Here is a 12067-nt window from a genome sequence, read left to right on the forward strand (position 1 = left end):
CTTCACGTTTCCCCCCCTAATTTCCGATCTGTGAAGAAAAATACAGTTGACAGGGCGTTAGAACATCCTCGCTTACTCCACGGAAACGTCCAAAACACAGATCGAACTTGCTACCATCCGGAAATGAGAAGCGCGAGGACCCCGGAAGTACCCGACGCGCTCTTCCGTCACGCACAGGCTCAAACCGCCTCTCCGACGCACGCATGCGCAGACGACTCGGCGCACGCCCTTCCGGAGCAGGCCTTCCCGATGTCCCTCCCTGCGGGGCAGAGGGAGGAGTTACGGGGCTCACTGGAAGCCCCTCCTCTTCCGTGACGTCTAGAGACGCGACGCGTCGCCACGCAATGCAAATCGGGAAGAGGGGATGAGCTGCGCTGCCCTGCGTCTGAGAGCGAAGGCTCGTCCTCCCTCGGGTGGTGGGCGATGGGCGTCAGGCGAGAAGGCTGGCGTTAGCAGAGTGCGGGCGCTGCGGTGAGTGCGGCCTGGCTCCGGCCCCGGTTCCCGGGAAGGCGTCCGCCCGCTGCTGGTCATCCGGGAGACGAGCCCTGTGCGCGGAGGGGTGGGACAACCCCAGACAACTGGCTGGTCCAGCAAGGGCCCGGACTCCTGGTCTCTCGCGTTGCCCTCCTACGGTTGCCCAGAGTTTGATGTGGTTTGCCGGTCTCAGAGGGTGCCCTTGACCAGTTCCCCTTTCTCTTGGACACTAGACCCGACTTTGATCTCCTTCCTTTTGCTTCTGTTTTCTGGTGTGCTACCTACAACCCCAGGCCTTATTATAACCACTTATATCATGTTTGCCCTCGTCTCTGCCCTAGTCACCTATGTTTTTAGTGAAGTACAAGAAGTGAATTAACCAAACTCCTCACACTTAAAAAACTTATTCAAATAGGGGGTTTTTCTCTTCCGAAAATGTGCCTTCGATTGTAGACTTGTGGCACCGACAAGTTAATTTCAACTAGGATGTACCGAGGGAATTGTCAGAACTCCAAATTGCAGTGATGTTCACTTACTCACCAAGCTGCAGACCCCGTGCCTGTGTTTTGGGTCTTGCTTTCAGTTTACTCTGTGACCTTGACCAAGTCAGTCATTCAAGAAATATTTACTTGACTCATAGAGGTGTTGCAGAGTCCAAGGAGTTTAATATTTATTAAAAAGCTCTAGGGTTTCTGATCGAAACGATGCCTACCTAACTGGTGGATGTAATTCTTATTTGTTAGTTTTTGTTTTTTGTTTGTTTGTTTGTTTTTTGATTTGTTGGTTTGTTTTTCCCCCAAGGCAGGGTTTCTCTGTGTAACAGCCCTAGCTGTCCTGAACTCACTTTGTAGACCTTGAACTCATAGAGATCCGCCTGCCTCTACCTCCAGAGTGCTGGCATTAAAGGCATGTACCACCACCACCCAGTATAATTATTGTTATTATTATTTTTAGATAGGGGCTTACTATGTAAACCAGACTGGTCTCGAACTCACAGAGACCCTCCTGCCTCTGCCTCCCAAGTGCCGGGATTAAAGGTGTGTGCCACCACGCTCGGATCCCTGTGTTGTTTTTTTAAAGCTCTCTTCTGCTTAGGTTTGTGAGTAGATTTTGCTCCATTTCAACTCTTTCTGTGTAAAACTCCCTGTTGAATGTGTCATGTTGGATTTAGGTGGTTTCTCTTAGTAGAGTACTGTGCCAATGTGGTGATATTGGCTGTATTCATGCTCCTTTAATTACACTTAGTTATAACTAATAATCAGGATATATCTTAATTATGCCATAACTGTAGATACTTAAAATGTGCATTCCTGTTCTTTTGACTGTGTATTAGGTGCATCTTTAAAATTGAATTGCAAGGATCTTGCAGTAGTAATATAAACTTGTCAGTAATGAATAATTGCTTGTAGACATATTTTTTTTGAAATAACAATGAATAAGGAAACCAACAAAAATATTTAAAGATTTTTTTTAACTTGTTGATTTATTTACTTGAAGTTTATTAATCATGATTTTTTGTTGGTACTATAAATGGGACAGAATCCAGATAGCTTTGTAAATAAGACAATTGTAAAATAAAGCCAACACATCAGATTTTATTCATAAAATGCTTATAATCCTAATTTTTTAAAGAGAAGTAGATTGATTTTGGCCCACAGTTTCAGAGGCTTCTGCCCAAGGTTGGTTGGCTCCATTGTTTTGTGTCAGAGGTGAAGCAGAGTCTTGGTGGTAAGAGTATGTCATAGAAATTGTTCACCCCACGGCAGTCAAGAAGCAGATACACAACACACCAAACTGTATTTTATATATATCAAATATTCTAAATACTTACCAAATATAATCCAAATATATATAATTGCTTTTCGATAAAAACTAGGGATATTTCGGGCTGGAGAGATGGCTCAGAGGTTAAGAGCACTGCTTGCTCTTCCAAAGGTCCTGAGTTCAATTCCCAGCAACCACATGGTGGCTCACAACCATCTGTAATGAGATCTGGCGCCCTCTTCTGGCCTGCAGGGATATGTGCAGACAGAACACTGTATACATAATAAATAAATAAAATCTTAAAAAAAAAACAAAAAAAAACAAAACTAGGGATATTTCCTTCTTTCTCTCTTTCTTTTCCTTAGCATTCTAATATTCTTATTCAGGTTCCTTAGAATTCTTCTTTTCCTTGTTTAGCATTATACTTTCCTTCATTGGAGTGATGTCTGTTCTTTTTCTGAATCTTTCTTCGTTTAGAATGCCCAGATTGGGACCTTAAGTAAAATATCAGCTGTAGAAAAACAAGGGTTCAATTCCTTGGTGATTTATTTTCTTGATGTTAATTATTAGTATATAATGTGTATGGATTTTTATTGTGTGTATTTATTTATATATATTTTTGAAAGTGTCTTACTGTGTCTCCTAAGCTTAAGAGATCTTCCTTCCTTAGCCTCTCCAGGTAGCTGAAATTACAGATGCATGCCACAAAGGCTGATGTCTGTGTATTAAAGAGTATTATATATGTTTTAAAACACTACATAAAAACAAGGAAAATAGGATTATTGTAAAATGCCTTTCCCAGGCTCAGATTTTGGGTACTTGGGCCCCAGACCCCAGCTTCAAACCCAGTTTTGAAGTGTATGGAGCCTTTAGGAGGTGGGCTGACTGGTGGAAGTTTGTTGCTGGGGGTATCCTGTAGAAGGTTGTTCTGGCCCATGGTTCCCCCAGAGCTCTCTGTTTCTGGTCTGCCAGATTAAAGGAGCCACCTCCGCACACTCCTGCTGCTGTAAACACTGTCATGACTTTCCCTGCTGTGATGGACTGGATTCTTCTGAAATAGTGAACCAAAATAACCCCCCCCTTGAGTTATTTCAGGTATTTTGTCACAGAATAAAAGTGATACAGTATCATTTTCAGTGACAATATGTTGCTATCTTCCAAACAATAGGGGTTTTATAGAAAGATTTATTTTTTATTTGTATGGGTGTTTTGTCTGCATGTATGTCTGTGCACCGTGTGTGTGTGCCTGGTGCCCGGGAAGGCCAGAAGAGTTTTGGATTCCCTGGAACTTGAGTGACCTGTCATGTAGTTGCTGGGAACTGAACCTGGGTTCTCAGCAAAAGCAGCCAGTGCTCTTAACCAGTGAGCCACCTCTCCAGCCATGAAATTGGGATTTTTAAATTAACATATTTCTGTTTAGACTCCATTGTTTAGATACTTACTGTATATTCGAAATGTTCAGACTGAGCTGCTCACTTTCCTGAAAGTTGGCAGTTCTTATTTGGAAGCAGTTTCCTTACTAGAACACTGAGGAATGTCTAGAGCATTTTGTTTAGCAGGGGTAGAGAAAGAAAGATGAATGTTATTAGCAACTTGTGGGCAGGGGCTAGGGATGCTGCCAAATGTCGTCCTACACTGTGTAGAGCAGCCTCCCACAACAAAATTTAGTCTGGTCTAAAATGTGAGTATGCACAGGTTGAAAAGTGCTTTTCACAATGATCAGTTTTTAAACTACAGTTTGTTTGGTTTTTGTTTTGTCCCTACATTTTTGTTGTTGGTTTGCTTGTTGGGTTGTTTTTGAGACATGATCTTTTTATGAGCCTGATGTAGCCTTGAACTCACCACCCTCTAGCTTAAGCCCCTGAGTAGGCATGCAATATTCATTTTGAATGCTTGCTATTGTTATTTAGTTAATAACCTTAGTGTTCTTCCCACTTTACAGAAGGAAAATGGGATAATGTAAGCAAGTGAAAATACTCAGTTTTAATCATTGACTCACCAAAGCAGTGTGCCTAATTTGTTCTTCCCTGTGGTGGCTTCCTAATCATTCTTTCCCATAGTATTATTCCTTTATTCCTATCTCTTTCAAATCTGTCTAGTATATACCAATTTTGGCCATCCTGGAGTAATACTGACTTTACTGATTGCTAAGTCAAATGTAAACACTTCTGGATGGCTTCACAGACCCTCCATTCTGTAACTATATTTCCTTAACTAATGTACTGTTAACTTGCAGCTATTAAGTGTTGACTGAGGGTTATCAAGGTCGATATTAGGATACAACATATTATCAGTGGACTCTTGTTCCAGAGATTGTTGTTTAGGGATTCTATAGTTTGCCTTACTATTCTTCATTGTTTTCCCATGGTAATTTCTCACTGTATGTCTCTATAGTGCTTTCCTTCTGAATGTTTCCTTTCTCACCTCAGCTCTCATCATTTCAACCAAATTGTTATTTGGGCCAAAAACTGTACTGAATGAGCAGTATAGGTAACAAGCATTGTAGGACTCAGACTAAGAAATAAACTCCAAGAACTGGAACCATCAGGGAAACCTAAGCTGGCCCATGAAAGAGGAAGGGGCCCAACATTGAAAAAGACACTGTGGGCTGGCCAAAGCTTTTTCTCTTTCTAGCTGAACTAGATTTTTCCTTTCCTTGAGTCTTGCTAGTGACCAGTCTTTAACATATAGTGGAACAGTTGATGTTAGACACGTTATTAGACATATTGATATTAGACTAGATCCCTGTTCTCTATGTCCTGTAGAACATTGCTGTTCAGAGTCTGAATCATTGAAGGTTCCACCTTACCTTCAGTGATGAGACATGGCTTCATTATGTAGCCCTGCCTAGTCTTCTGTTTTCCATAGGATGTAAAAGCTTGCCTTAGAGTGGAAGTCTGATTACTATAAAAGTCAGTATGCTTAATTGGTTTACATTCTCCACAAGCCCATTTTGTTACAGACTAGAGAGAAGTAGTTCCCCAACCAGTATTGGTTTTGAGCTGCATTTGGAGAAGTACTTCTGTCATGTGAGCCATCGAGTTCTTGTTTTGTTTTGAGACATTGCCTTGCTCTAGCTTAGGCTGGTTTGAATTCTCAGTTTTCCTGTCTCAGCTTTAGAGATGCTGGGATTTCAGGTAAGCACCATATCTGGCTACTTTGTTTACTTTAGTTTTCAACCTTTTTTTAAAAAATTATGGCATAATTTTACTGGGTTCTATGTTCACTGCCAGCCTGGGCTTCATAGCAAGAATCTGTCTCAAACGGGGAGGAGGGGTAACACATATATGTGTATATATTCTCATTGTCCACAAAGCCATTGCTAAGGACTTCAGTGACATCATTCCATGCTGTGTCTGAGCATATGGCAAGTCTTGTCATTGTCTTTGCCGTGTTGCTTGTATATACTTCTAGTCCATTTCTGTTGCCCCCATTCTAACTTCGTCCTTCTCTCTTGAGTCTTTTTTTTTTTTTTTTTTTTTTTCTGGAGCTAGGGACCGAACCCAGGGCCTTGCACTTGCTAGGCAAGCGCTTTACCACTGAGCTAAATCCCCAACCCCCTCTCTTGGGTCTTAAAGCCCATCTTTGTGCTCTTGTTTGTTGGGACTACACATCTTCCTTCAGAACCCTGCTGTGACTCTGTCATTACCTTTAGAAAACAAGGTAAATACTTATATGCCTTTCATGGCCTTTTATGATCAGTGTGAGACTGTTTTTGTGACTTCACTGGCCCGTGGTTCCTTGTACGTTCTCTCTGGCAGCTCATTCCTAGAGGTGCGCTGATCGCTTTCCTTCTTAACAGTTTTATTTGTAACTCCATCTACTATTTTTTTCCCACTGTTTACAGTTTTGTTTCATATTAGTTTTTTTTTTTTTTGGTTTTTCGAGACAGGGTTTCTCTGTGTAGCTTTGCGCCTTTCCTGGGGCTCACTTGGTAGTCTAGGCTGGCCTCGAACTCACAGAGATCCGCCTGGCTCTGCCTCCCGAGTGCTGGGTTTAAAGGCGTGCGCCACCACCGCCCGGCGTCATATTAGTTTTTTAAGCCTTGTGTGGAAATATCGTATTTTAATCCTTCAGCTTCTAAAAGCATGACATTTATACAGTAGGATGTCTATGAGTGTTTAAATTTAACTTTAAAATAGCTAGTGACTTACTGTTTTAAATTATCTATAATCTGATATGATTTGCACATTCTTTTAAAGATCCAAGTTTTAGGGGCTAAAGAGACGGGTCAGTAATTAAGAGTACTGGCTGCTTTTCCAGATGACTCAGGTTTGATTCTCAGCACCCATATGGCAGCTCACATTATCTATAACTCCAGTTCCAAGGGATCTGACACCTTCTGTTTTGAACTAAAGTGTTTTGAACTAAAGCAGATACTTCAGTACAGAGCCTGCATTTGCAAGGTAAATCTGCCTGTGATTTACATCAATACTAAAATAGTGATGCTGTCTGTGAGAGTGAGGAAATCCAAGAGATTCCTGTCATATCCTTTACGTAATGGATGTTCTTAGTTGGTTTGATGGTGAATTGTTAATAAATTGATACCTCAGTAGAAGGACACATCCAATGTTAGTTAACCCATTTAGAAGTGATGACATGGCCAGAGACTTCTCATTATTATATCTTTATACACGGGCTTCAAAATAGGAGGTAAAATGTACAAAGTGTTTTAATGCGAGATCATTGTTTCTAATTGTATACATCTCAAGTTATCGATTACTGTTTAGTTCAACATGTCTTTATAGATGCATGGAGCAGGTATAGATAGAGAAAACTGAAATGGTAAAAACGTGATTTTTAGAGAGAAATGGTTTGATGACTAAGAATGTAGTACTAACACAGAATTGGAAGGGGTAAGTCTAAAGAGTTAGTGTTTAATACAGGAATGACTAGAGTCAAAGAAAAATTGGAATGCTTTGGAGTTTCATGTAAGTGAACTAAGACCATTCTCTTAAGTTGTAACTTAACCCTATAATTTTTTTTTTTTTAGCCAGGCAATGGTAGGGCACATCTTTAATCCTTTAATCCCAGCACTTGGAGACAAAGGCAGGCAGATCTCTGAGTTCAAGGCCAGCCTGATCCACAAAGTTCCAGGACAGCCAGAGTTACACAAAGAAGCCCCACAGGGTTTCTCTGTGTTGTTTTGGTGCCTGTCCTGGATCTCGATCTGCAGGCCAGGCTGGCCTCCAACTCACAGAGATCCGCCTGGCTCTGCCTCCTAAGCGCTGGGATTAAAGGCATGCACCTGTGCATGCGCGTGCGTGTGTTTGTGCGCATGCGCGTTGCCAAGCCAGGAAGCCAATCCAGAGCCTTGCATGCCAGCCAGTCACTTGGCCACTGAGCTACATCCCTCATCGAGGAGTTTCATTTTTAACACTTTTTTTTTTTTTTGCTTTTTTTGCTAATGAGGATAATTAGTGGAATTGTTTGTTTTGTTTTAGGAAAGAAGTACTTTTCATGAACCAGACCATCCATTGTTGAAGTAGAAAATCAAGCATCAGTCATCATGCCTGCTGTAGCTTCAGTTCCTAAAGAACTCTACCTCAGTTCTTCACTAAAAGACCTCAATAAGAAGACAGAAGTTAAACCTGAGAAAACCAGCACCAAGAAGTGTGTGCTCTTTGCTAGTTTGATTAAATCATTCCATTTACTTCATTTCCTTATTATTTGGATTTAATGTATAGCCAACTTAGAGTTGATTGGAAACATAATGTGATCACAAGAGTAAAATAGCCCCAGAGATGGTCTTAACTTTGTCTTAGCAGAGTAAATGTTTGATTGCTCAATTGTAAATTACCTGCTTCCTGGCCAGTATGGATACTAGATGATAAGTTTAAAAGTATATGAGAGTTCTATTAAGGCCATTTTGCCACAAACCATTTTCTTCTCATAAAACAGTCTAACTTTTAATTAAAGATTGCCTTTACTCTTGTGTAGGATACGTGTAAGTTCGGATGCTGGTATAGTCTTTCTCTGATTAAAAGAGGGCCTGTGACTGCTTTTTTGTCTAGTTGTTCTGGCTGGTTTTGTGGCAGCTTGAGACAAGCTAAGGTCAACTGAAAGGAGGGACCCTAAATGGAAAAAAAAAAAAAAAAGCCTACATAAGATCAGGCTGTAGGAAAGCAAGCCTGTAGGCCATTTTCTTAATTATTGATTTATGGGAGAGGCCCAGCATACTGAGGGTAGGACACCCCTGAGCTAGTGGTCCTGGGTTCTATAAGGAAGCAGGCTGAGCAAGCCAAGTCTGTAGGCAGCTCTCCTCCATGCCCCTGCACCAACCAGCTCCTGCCTCCAGGTTCTCCACAGGTTTGAGTTCCTGCCCCAGCTTCCCTCCATGGACTCTGACTAGGAATGTGTAAGCCAGACAAACACTTTCCTCTTTGAATTGTTTGGTCATGGTCTTTCAACACAATAACAAAATCCCTAAGATAGAAACATTAGTATTCTGTAAGTTTGTGCCAATTTGATACAATCTTTAATTTGATTTATTTTATGTGTTTTATTTCTCTGGGTATACTTGCCCTCTAAGGCACAGGTGGAAAATGTGCCTTTCCCAGAGAGGGTCCAAACTTTCATGGTCAAGTGGTCAACTGATTCTGGTACTTACTGGAAACATAAATTTGGTAAAAATAGGTTATCCTTAAAATTGTTAACCCTAGTAGTTAAGGAACAGAGAACAGTAAGAGAACTTTCTGTTCAAATTTATTTTGTGATTTTATTTATTTTGTCCAGCAAAAGTGATTTAGAGATTAATAAGCAATTATATTATTATTTAGATGGAAATAAAGTTTTAGAAAGAAAGGTGGGTCTAGCTACCACATTCCCCAGACTTAGGAAAAGTACATCTTAGAGATCAAGGGGTAGCAATAGGTATTCTCTGATTGGGAATAAATAGGAAACATGATCCCAAATGAACTAAAGACAAAGCTAAAAAGATCTGTGTAGGCACAGGGGCATCTTATTATTTGTGTCCTTCACATCATGCCTCCTAATCCTACCCATCTCCTGCCCCACCCTAAAATAAAACAAAGCTGCAGTGTGACACAGGGAGTCACACAGTAAACCCCTTTATCCATACATCTTTACATGCAGGCATTTATCGAAAAGAATCATCCGTCTAGTTCAAGGCTCCTGGTCTCTGGGCACAGAAGCATTTTAATGAGTCATTTTCTCAAGGAAATAAATGAAAAATGGGATGAAAACATCAGTGCTGACAGTTGAGTGGTGAAAACGTAATTAAAAGTAAAGAGAAAATCCGGGAGTACACCATTATTTCTTAATATTACCAGTAACAGAATGGCTTTAAAAAATACCTTTTAGAAGGGACATGGAGAAAGATTGTCTTACTTCTTGAGCTAAATTGGTAAATGTGGGGTAACAAGGAAAGTAATTTTGTTTAACTCTTTTTACAATCCACCTTTAAACTTTCTCAACTACTAAGGGCAGGAACATTGTAAAGGTTAGATCTAAGATGGTTATTCCTGTCTAGCTGTCTATGGTTTCTCTCTTTAAGACTAGCCTCATCCCAGAGTGAAGGTATACATTGTAATTGTTTGAAGTAATACAACCTAAATCGTGAAATTGATCTTATTGTGGTCTTCTGCAGAGTTTGTATATGACGTGTATTTCCCCCCAGTAGCAAGTATTTTACCTTTTCTTTCAATTTTAAAGTTATGTACACAGTGCTCAGAAGATCTTCAAGGCAGCAGAAGAGTGCAGACTAGATCGTGATGAGGAAAGGGCCTATGTGCTTTATATGAAATATGTGGCTGTTTATAATCTTATCAAAAAAAGACCTGACTTCAAGCAACAGCAGGTACCTTTTTTTTGTATTTTTATTTATTTTTGCATAATAGAACTACTGATATCCTCTAAAAGTTTTAACTAACTATGAAATTCACTTTTGTTCCCCCTCACCTCTCTCCTGCTGGCAATCAAACTCTGGGCCTGGCAATGCTAAGCAGCATCTCTATCTCCAACATAACAATGGATTTAGATCACATGATACCTTGAAAATTTTAAATTCCTGTGTGGCTGGGAAAAGCAAAGCAAAAACATAGTTTCATTATTTGCAAGTATGTGCATGCATACATTTGGCTTGGATCAATATGTGTATATAGCAGTATATAAGCTGATTTTTGCTTTGTATTGTAATAAATTATTGCTAGATCAAATGGAAGGATTGAGTTTATTCATGCACTGAATAAGAAAAATAATAGCTGAGTGCAGTGGCTCAGGCCTGTAGTCTCATGTGAGCCTTAAGAGTTCCAGGCCTTGCCGGGCGGTGGTGGCGCACGCCTTTAATCCCAGCACTCGGGAGGCAGAGCCAGGCGGATCTCTGTGAGTTCGAGGCCGGCCTGGGCTACCAAGTGAGATCCAGGAAAAGGCGCAAAGCTACACAGAGAAACCCTGTCTCGAAAAACCAAAAAAAAAAAAAAAAAAAAAAGAGTTCCAGGCCAGCTTGGACAACATAGTGAGATCCTATATCAGTAAATAAAACAGGGGGACTGGAGACATGGCTCAGCGATTAAGAGTGCTTTGTGCAGAAGACTGGTTTGGTTCCGCATTTCAGATGACTTACAAGTGCTTCTAACTTGAGCTCTGGGGTATCCAGTGCCCTGTTCTCTCCTCTTGGGCACCTGCGCACGTACAGCGTACACTCATACAACACACACATAAATGAAAATAAAAATAAGTAAGAATATGTTTTCAGTAGTGCTTTCAGGTCAAATGTTTAATTATTTGTTTTATACCAGTCTTTTTATCTGACTAACACTGGGGCCATATTAGATAGGGCTTTAGAATTAAGAGCAAGACTTTGGTGTCTCCTTATGTTCGTGTTTTCTTTTCTTTTTCTTTCTTTTTTTTTTTTTTTTTTTTGGTTTTTCGAGACAGGGTTTCTCTGTGTAGCTTTGCGCCTTTCCTGGAACTCACTTGGTAGTCCAGGCTGGCCTCAAACTCACAGAGATCCACCTGGCTCTGCCTCCCGAGTGCTGGGATTAAAGGCATGCGCCACCACAGCCCCAGCTTGAAGTCCTTTCTTTCTCCCCAGAGTACTGTGACTGATAACATTTCTTTTCTTAGTAAAGAGGGAGGCCTTTAATGGTTAAGCTAATGGTAGTAGGTCATGTCTTCTACCAGCAAAGTTATGCTGATGGCTACTGGCTTTTAGAGCAGTATCCCCTTGCACTTAGGGACTCATCTGTATGTCCATAAATGGCCGAATTAGTCCTGCCATGGTAGAAAACATCTTTTAATATTTATAGGCATACTTATCTGCAGATTAAGAAGCCAGAAGCATGTCTGAATTCAAACACTTAAAATTGTTCATGTGAAATTGCCTTTAAAGTGGGCTGGCTGGTGAGATGGCTTGCTGAAAAGCCCCAGGACCTGATTCAATTCCTTGGACCCACAGGGTGGAAGAGAACTGATTCCCACAAGTTGTTCTGCCTTCCACTTGAGCTCTGGGGTGATGTGTAAAGCCCTGCCCCCTCCCCATCTGCTTTCTAAAGTAAATGCTTGGAAAGCTTGAGGGCTGCTTAGCCTTGGGGGCCGCTGTCTGGTGTGTCGTCTGCTTTTGGACTGGTTCTGTGTGTGTTTGATTTCATTTTATTCTTAGGACTTAGTGGTGCTTTTTCCTCTGGCAAGGTTGGAATTACCTCTTTTGGCTGTCTGCTCCTCCACTTTGAATAGGCTTGAAGTTATTTTGATTGACGAGAGCTCTTTGTGTTTCCCCGGTGTCACTGAATTTGTGAAGGTCAGGTGAGGAAGCTACTGTGAAGGGTCAGCTAACCCAGGCTGTTACTGGGAATATTACAGTTGCTTG

General features: G+C 41.0%; 1 protein-coding gene across 1 annotated transcript in view; it reads left to right on the top strand.

Annotated features, from left to right (window-relative positions):
- The first annotated feature begins 216 nt into the window (after positions 1-216).
- Usp8 (ubiquitin specific peptidase 8) overlaps positions 217-12067 on the top strand; it is a 54665-nt gene continuing 42814 nt past the window's right edge. Inside the window, exons 1-3 of the mRNA XM_059261327.1 lie at positions 217-471; positions 7683-7851; positions 9913-10057. Of these exons, the coding sequence (XP_059117310.1) occupies positions 7748-7851; positions 9913-10057 (249 nt within the window). The 5' untranslated portion in view covers positions 217-471; positions 7683-7747. The remainder of the gene's footprint in view (positions 472-7682; positions 7852-9912; positions 10058-12067) is intronic.

This window comes from Peromyscus eremicus, chromosome 4, assembly GCF_949786415.1.
Source record: "Peromyscus eremicus chromosome 4, PerEre_H2_v1, whole genome shotgun sequence".
Lineage (NCBI taxonomy): Eukaryota > Metazoa > Chordata > Mammalia > Rodentia > Cricetidae > Peromyscus > Peromyscus eremicus.